We start from the raw sequence: 8,503 nt of genomic DNA, 5'->3' as shown, positions 1-8,503 counted from the left end.
GGCAGAGGCCTGAATAACAGGCACTTCAGAAGACTCGAGATATCCTGACCTGCTCCTCAACGTGACAAGCACAGGGCCATGAACAGGCCGGGAAGGCAGGTGGGTAATTAGGTATACCGTGTGGACTGAATGTTTGTGTCCCCCCAGATCTCTATGTTGAAGTCTAGCGCAATTGACTTAATCTGCAAGGTGACAAGCACAGGGCCATGAACAGGCCTGGAAGGCAGGTGGTAACTGGGTGCACCGTATGGACTGAATGTTTGTGTCCCCCCAGATCTCTATGTTGACTCTAATACCCAGTGTGACCTTATTTGGAGGTGGGCCTTTGGGAGACGATTAGGTTTGGATGAGTCCATGGGGGTGGAGCCTGCACTGCCTGAGAAGGCCAGGAAGAGCCCAGAGCTTTCTCTCTGCTCTCAGGACACAGCAAGAAGATGGCCCTCTGTGGCACAGGAAGCAGGTGCTCACTACATCTGGATCAGCCTGCAGAACTGTGAGAGATGCTGGCTGCTTAAGCCACTCAGTCTATGGTATTTTTAGGGCAGCAGGTTGAACTGAGGCAGGCTGTTTGGAGCACGGCCCAGCAGGGCATGATGGCGTCAGCTGAGGGTGGGAAGTGGGGTATTGTCCCGTAAACATCCCATGTAACACAAAGGCACTGACTCCAGTCTCCACAAGTTCAGGCTCCCAGTCAGACCCCGTCTGAGCATTGAGAGATCTCAGCACAGACAACAGCAGGAAGCAGAGCCTTGTTTCTCTCTCTCAATCTTCAGCGCCTAGAACTGAGCCCGGCAGTCACCAGGCACCTAGAAACGGCACAATGGAAGAACTTTAGATTTTCCTTAGTGGCAGGGAGCACTGAAGACCCAGGATTCTGTACCACTTCAGGAAATCCTCAGTGTAACTATTTGGGCCAAGGATGCCCAAATTCAAGCCCGGCCCCAATTTTTATAACTGACATGTCTCGGCAGTAATATCTATATCCTCGTCCAAAGAAAGGCCAATGAGGATTTACTCTTACTTAAAAAAAAAACACAAAAAATCTTATGGCTTTGCTGATTGCAAGCAAGAAAGCTAGTTGGATTTGAGGCAACCTCAAGCAGTTAATGAACAAGTATTGTGGCTTGTCCAAGGGATTGAGTTTTCTGAATAACAAAGCAGACTGAGGTTGTAGGCTGTTTCCAGGGGCAGTGTGAGGGATGTCGTTGGGATCCCACTGTTGAAGTCTCCAGGACCAGTCAATGGTTTTTGGGAACCATTACTTTCTGGCAGGCAAAACATGTGAAGACCATCCCAGGAAAGCCAGGACATGCGGAAGTCCTGCATTAAACCACAAAACAAATAACTCAAGAAAAACGGCGTGGTTCTAGCTTTGTAACCCTCAACACAGCACTAGACACTCTGGGCGGCCACCTCCTCGTCAGCACCCTGGGGACGAGCAGAGCACCTCCTGCTCACACTCTGTGGTGGTGTCACCCGCCACCTTAGAAACCGAGCCTGTTTCCACTAGAGCTTGTGAGGAGCTACTTCACCTCTTTGAGACTCAGTTTCCTTATCTGTAAGAAAGAACATAAAATTGGGAGAAGCCATCTTGAGCAGGGAAAAACACAGACTTTGGAGACAGGCAGACAGGCAGTCTTAAATCTCAGCCCTGGGTGACCCAAAGCAGGTTACTTGACCTCGGAGTTTTACTTCCTTCGCCTGCAAAATGCAGATGAGAATGTCTGCCGTAAGGGCTGTGGAAGGACTGTGGTCATGCCACCTCTCAGTAGGGGCAAAATAAACATTGGCTTCCTTCCTTCGTTCCTGTTTCACATTCAGCAAATCTGAGAGAGAAGGATGTGAACATACTGAAATGTTTGTGGGGGAAAAAAAAAATTAGGGGCCAGCCTGGTGGCATAGTGGTTGGTTCGGAATGCTCCACTTTGGTGGCCTGGGGTTCGTGTGTTCAGATCCCAGGCGCAGACCTATACACTGCTCCTCAAGCCATGCTGTGGCAGTGACCCACAAACAAAATAGAGAAAGTCTGGCATGGATGTTCGTTCTGAGCTAATCTTCCTCAAGCAAAAAGAGGAAGATTGGCAACAGATGTTAGCTCAGGGCTAATCATCCTCACCAAAACAAAATAAGTTAAACCCTCAACAGAATGCTATCAGAAGCTTTTACATCAGATATATTCGCCCACATTTCCCTCTTCCAACATAAGAGGGCCCACCTGCTGACCAACACTGCCCATCTCTGAGGTTATCAGAGGGCGCCTGAAAGAGTGAGGACAAGAGGCTGCAGGGAGCGATGGGCACCAAGCACAGGAAGCACTGTTCCAAGAGGGAAAATACGTGGTCCTGACACACGGTCCTGTTGGGCACCATCTCCAATGGGCTCTGCGACAGCATGAGGAGGCCTGAGGAAACAGTCTGGGTCCCCGGCCAGCAGGTATGAGAAGTCCCCAGGCTGGGAGACTTGACCATGAAGGAGCAGTGAGCTCCCTAACCTCAAGGCAGCTCCACAGCAGAGCTGAGACCTGGCCTCCGAGGCAGCGCAGGAGCAGGAGGTCTGACTCTAGGAGCAGTTTCAGCTCTAACTTCACCACCAGAAGAAAGACTCTTATCACACGAAAACATTCACAGGCTTCCAAAGCCAGCTCTGGGAGAAGGTCCCCTCAGGGGAACAGGCCATGCCCGTGAGCAGAGCTCAGGGAGGGACCCCCTCACAGCAGGGAAAAGATGCTGCAGCGTGACCAGTCTCACCAGCACGCTTCCTGGGTCCCCAGCCTTCCCCTGAGCCAGGTCTGGAACAGGTGGCCCAGCCCAGGCTGTCCTGCTCCAGAAGCAGCTCCAGGGGCAGTGGGTTCCCCGCACTGACAAGACTCATCATTCAGAACATGGCCACAGACCCGTCTGCTCCTCGTGAGGAGAATGTATTTCAAACCTGGAGAGTCGGAATTCGGAGACGGTCCACGTGTTCTACAGACACAGGGCCTCTTCCCTGGGAGGGCTGGGGTGTGCTGGAGAGGTGGCCGTGCAGGGGCTCTCTCCCCGTTAGCAGAAAGGTGGTGCGCATGCCCCAGGGTTACAATTTGGAGTGTCCTGCACAGAACTCCTGTGAGAGCAGACCTAGGACTAGGGCAGTGGGCACGTGTATTCTGCAGGAGGCGGTGATCAGAAAGCTTGGCTAACACAGAAGGATTCTGGGTATGATAACCCTACTAGAGCCAGGGGGCAACTCTGGTTCTCCTAAAATCCCGCCTGGTGTGCCACTCAGCACACCCCCAAATCTGAAGCGTCAGCCCTTTTTGAGCTATGGCACCTCACCAGCAAAAGTAAATGCTACAGGAGCTCAGAAGCCTCGTGGTGCTAAGGATGAAGCCTCCAGTCAGAGAATGTCCTCGTGAGGGGGCTCTGGGAAGCAGATGGGCTCTCAATAGTCCCCAGCCCCTGGGAGTGGCTGCAGGCGGGAGGTAAAGGGTGTGAGTGGCTTGGGCACGCGGACCCCCCATTGAGGAAGCCAAGGACCCCACACATCGGCAACGGCCATGTGCATCAGAGACCGGCAAAGCTGCACATGTGAGAACCGAACTCCGGCTGGCAGTGGACACAGGACTCCGGTCCCCATGCTGTGACAGCAGGGTCTGAGCCCAAGGCCTGACTTCTGAGGCTGGGAGTGGGTGCCATGGCAGGACAGGCTTGGCTTTGCTGGTTTCAAGGACTCCAGTTCAGTCCAGTCTTTGACCCTCAGACGAACTGGGACAGGTTGGGGACTTTGATGTTGAGATCGCCGATGTTGATGTTCCGAGGGATCTCTGGCAGGTTGATGTTCTTCACAGCAGACACGGCCCGGGCGGGGGCTGCCGAGAGGCCACCCTGAGGAGAAATGAGAGGTGGGCATGAGACAACCCTGTGTCATCTGTTTAATGCTTAAAAAACAAGTGAAGGGGTCTAGAAAATGTCCAAATTGAGCACACACAACATGAGTGTTGATTTTTCCTCCCTATTCCTCAAGGGCAGCCAGCAAAATGATCTTCAGGTTAGATGGGGACCACGGTGTAGGACCCAAACTCTGTGCTCCGAAAAGTGGGGTTGCAGCTCATGCAGTTTTATCGCCCCAGCACCTAACAGTGCCCGGCACACAGTAGGTGCTGAAATAATCTGAGATGGTTTAACCAAGTCCTGTCCACTATTGGGGCACTCTTCAGGTTACAAAACAAAATAAAATGAAACCCTTTCTCAAGAGACTGAAGACTCACAGACAAGCGCAGTCACAGGGAAATTCTTAAGAGGAAAAGGAATGTCGCAGCTCAGGGCAAGTGCTTGCCAACTAATAATGTGCCTGGAAAGAGCTGGCTTTGGAAATGTCACGTGGCACAAGATGGGAAGAAACACATGGAGGTGGAGGAGCCCACAGACACGGAAGGACGGGAGACAAGCGCAGAGAGCCACTGGGACTCTGGTCAGCCCTCACCCTCCAGGCCCAGCCGTATGCAGAGAAGGGGAGAAGCTGACCAGGACGCTCTCAAAACCACTTCCTCTGCACTGACTGCTTTCGGGATACCACTCCAATTACCCCTCACCCAGCAAACGCCCACTCATTCTGGTTTCCAAACCCCCTGCCTCTGACTCATTCACTATTCCTGGAAGCATCCCAGCCTGCATTTCTAAAGGAACGACAGTTGCCACAATAGCTGTGGTCTGGACAAGCTTCTTCAGCAGGCCTGCCAGCCCTCACAGCAAGAATTCCTGGTTTTGCAAGATCAAGTTCCTTTACACAAAGCAAGGCAGCTCTTTAAGACACCCAGGTAATTAAAGAGGTAATCTGCTCGGGTGTTTCTGCCACATGTGAAGGAGCATCCTGTAACCTCTGCTCCCCGAGCAGGCGGACAAGGCAATGGAGAGCCCTCAGGGGGACAGGACAGAACCTACTGTGAGCATCTGGACCAAGCCCCGCACCAGGTCGGGGTGGATCGGGGCACGTTATTTTCAAACCCAGCCAAACTCTACTGTAGCTTTTTATAAGCCCAACTGGAAATAAGGAAATTGCTAACTCTGAGTCTAAAAGACACCACGAGAAACGGCTGCTGGGAGACCAGACTCACACAGCACACAAACAAGGCAACCACACTGGAATCGGAGAGGAGGATTCTGGGTCCCTCCAGGGAACGTGTGGCTGTGCGAGGAGGAATTACAACCACAAACATGGGCCATGACCCCCAAGCCAGAAGCTGTCTGCCTTCCGTGTCGTCTGGCTTTCCTTTCACACCTTTAGCTTCCTTCTTCCCCGTTTAATTCTCAGGACGGGCCTTCCAATCGATGAGGTTTGATGGACTCAAGGAAGACAGAAGATGAGTAGGAAACGCTCCTATGGCCCCACAGAGACACAAACCAACATGCGGATCCACTGCTCCTCCCCCAGGTCTTCTCTAACTGCCAGGGCAACAGCGCAGCTGCGCACTCACCTCGGATTTCTCCAGCCTGTTCTGAGCTTCCATCTGAGCCACGATTTCATTCATGTTGGTTTCCAACACCATCCCACCCATCACCACCTCCTGGAGGATGTAGTGTACCTAAACAGGACGCAAAAACAAGGAGATTAGAGCACTGGGTGGTAGGCAGGGGGTGGCCCCAAAGGAAACCTCGTGGGCTGTCCTGTGGCGGCAGAGTGGCCAGACTGGGCACAGCTCCTGCTTCACAACACACACCTGAGCCCCCTGGACGTGAACTGCTCAAGTGAGACCACAGGGGTCTCCCCCATGTCCCCGTGGATCATGACATGAATCCCACCGAGAAGTACTGGAGGCGCCTGGCTATACAGTCAGGAGGGGAGGTGGTGGCTGAGAGCACAGCCTCCAGAGGCAGACAGACCTCGTGTAAATGTCAGCTCAACTCTCTCTCAGGTGGCTGACCTCGGGCAAACGATCCGTCCAGGGCTTCAGCTTCCATCAGGACTGAGGTGAGGACGGAATGAGATGAGCGGTGTCGAGCACCTAGCCTGCTGCCTGGCACACAGTGGGTTCTAAAGAAACACCGATGTCCTTCACTACTAATACCATCACCATCAACACCGACTGGCACTAAGTGGGTCCAGTTATGGATGAACCTTGAGGACACTATGCTGAGTGACAGAGCCAGACACAAAGGACAAATATGGTACGATTCCACTTCTATGAGGCACCTATGGTCAAAACCATAGAGGCAGAAGGAGAATGGCGGTTGCCGAGGACTGAGGGGAGGGGGAATCGGGAGTGGTTGTTTAATGGGGATAGAGTTTCAGTTTTGCAAGATGAAAAGAGTTCTGGGAACAGGTTGCCCAAAAAGTGTGAATGTACTTAACACTACTGAGTCGTGAACTTAAAAATGAAGACGGCAAACTTTAAGTTACGTAAATTTTACGACAATTAAAAACCTAGGTCTCTACACCAGTACTGTCAGTATTCGTTCCCTCTGTTTAACAAAGCCCTTCTTCCTGGGGGAAGTCGCACTTGCTGAGCATCCACTATGTGCTCAGCACGTGAGACGTAACTTATTTTAATTTGACAGCATCCATCTGAGGCAGGTAATGCTATCTCCACCTTATACATAAAGAAACCGACACTTGGCAAAGTCACCAGACTATCCCAGTGTCACGTATATGAGCAGCAGAGCTGAGCACTGAAGCTGGAGGTCAGACTCCAGAGCTCACGTTCCACCCCTTCCACCAAACCGCCTCAAAATCCCACACTGTCTTCCCCTCCGTTCATCGCTCACCCCCGGGCCTGTGGAGTCATGTGTCAGACTCGCCTTTGTGTGTGAAGATCTTGTATGAATCCCCCCACGCTTTCTCCCCAAGGCCTGGAACAACGCCCAGTGCAGAGGGGGCATGCGCAATGAATGAAAGGCGTTGCGTACGTCTGCGGAGCACATGCCTTGGGCTTCAGGTGCTCGGAGCCGGATGACAGTGAGGTGGTGGAGGCTGTATGGAGAAGGTGTAGGCAAGGCTTAACACATGACATCACGGGGACCAGCGGTTGGTTAAAAGAAAACATCAGTGAAGACTTGTGATTTGAACACTGCATCAGGAAGTCAGAATTTTAAAATGCTATTTAAATGTACTCTAAGCGCAAAAAGGAGAAATTAATAAAAGCACAAACTCCATTTTCAACAAAACTAGAAGATAACCAGAATCCCAGGCCCCGAAACAGGTGGAAAAGCTGCCAAGAGCAGGGAACCCAAGCAAGGGCTCTTCCTGTTAGAGAAGGGAAAGAAGGACGCTATGGAAAGAGCACACAGGGGCGGGAGAGCTCAGACAGACCTGTAAGAACATGCTTCCTGGGGGTGAAGGACACACCCTCTGGGACCAAAGGGACTGCTTGTTTCGGGAAGGCAGGAACTGCCTTGGACCTGGAGCTGGGGCTAAATGAGAAAGCACACAAACAAGGGGTATGCGCCTCACAGTCGGTCTCTGTGGCCGCCTCTGCATTGTGGAAAAGCTCGCAGATGCTTACCCTTCACGGCCGGATAGAAATAACGGGGAAATGCACTCACCCAGGACCCCAAATCATGAGAACTGCAGCCAGCCTGGAACACAGACTCGGGCCCTCCCCTAAACAAGCATCCTGCAAACAGCTGGTGCCTGAAAAACCTATCTATTTAAAGTTGAGTTATAAACACGAAATCGGCTGAGGATCCATATAAAGACACAACAAGGAAAAATTAGGAAAGAAACAGGAACACCAAACGGTAGGCTAAGACTACACACTGGAAGAATGCTGCCAGGGAGCAGGTGAAATAAAATTAAATATTTTGCAAAATCAAAAAAAGAAAACTATGAAGCAAGAGGCCAAAGCAAAAGTGCAAGAGCTTACGAGAGAAGCAGGGAAGACACATACCAGCACAGCTCAGGAAAAAACAGAGAGAAATGAAGAGGAAACTGGAAGGAGCGAAAGGCAGAAGAGGCGCTGCTGAAAACACAGTAAGGAACAAAAAGGAGAGAAACGGAAAAAGCAAGTAAAATGAAATGAAAAAGAGTTAAAAGGAACAGAGAGAAAATGAGAGTATAGAAGACAGCAAAGGAGACGGAACATACGCATAAAAAAAACGAACATGGAATGGAGCAAATATGTAAAGATTAGTCCATAAAGATTACATAAAGATGTAACTCAAGATGTTTCTTGAAACAAAACAGGATTTAGCTATGAAAGGGCACTCTGCGGCTCACGGAACCCCTACCCAGATGAGTCAGTGCCGAGACAGATGTGAAGGCAGATGTCGGGATTTCTGCAACCAGGCAAAAAGATCAAGTCACTCAAGAGAGGGACGAAATCTCGAAAATTTCCACAGTAAAATTCATTGCTAGCAGAAAAAGGAGCAACACGCACAAAATTCCCAAGGAGAGAGAGCGTGACCCAAGAATTTTATACCCGGTTAACTGTCAATCAAGAGTACCGGGAAATATTGTTCCCATGAGTCTTTCTTGAGGAATCTACAAAAGGAAACACTTCTGCCAACGAAGGAGTGACTGGAAAAACTATGGC

General features: G+C 51.1%; 1 protein-coding gene across 2 annotated transcripts in view; it reads right to left on the bottom strand.

Moving 5' to 3' along the window:
• Positions 1-2,150: 2,150 nt before the first annotated feature.
• AP3S2 (adaptor related protein complex 3 subunit sigma 2) overlaps positions 2,151-8,503 on the bottom strand; it is a 48,290-nt gene continuing 41,937 nt past the window's right edge. For both annotated transcript variants that reach the window (XM_014842574.3, XM_044761309.2), the window contains 2 exons: positions 5,450-5,557; positions 2,151-3,860 (listed from right to left, as the gene is read on the bottom strand). In XM_014842574.3, the coding sequence (XP_014698060.1) occupies positions 3,732-3,860; positions 5,450-5,557 (237 nt within the window). In that variant the 3' untranslated portion in view covers positions 2,151-3,731. The remainder of the gene's footprint in view (positions 3,861-5,449; positions 5,558-8,503) is intronic.

Source organism: Equus asinus, chromosome 2 (assembly GCF_041296235.1).
Source record: "Equus asinus isolate D_3611 breed Donkey chromosome 2, EquAss-T2T_v2, whole genome shotgun sequence".
Taxonomy (NCBI): Eukaryota; Metazoa; Chordata; class Mammalia; order Perissodactyla; family Equidae; genus Equus; species Equus asinus.
Note: the sequence above shows the minus strand (reverse complement) of the source record. Positions and strands in the feature narration are given on the sequence as shown.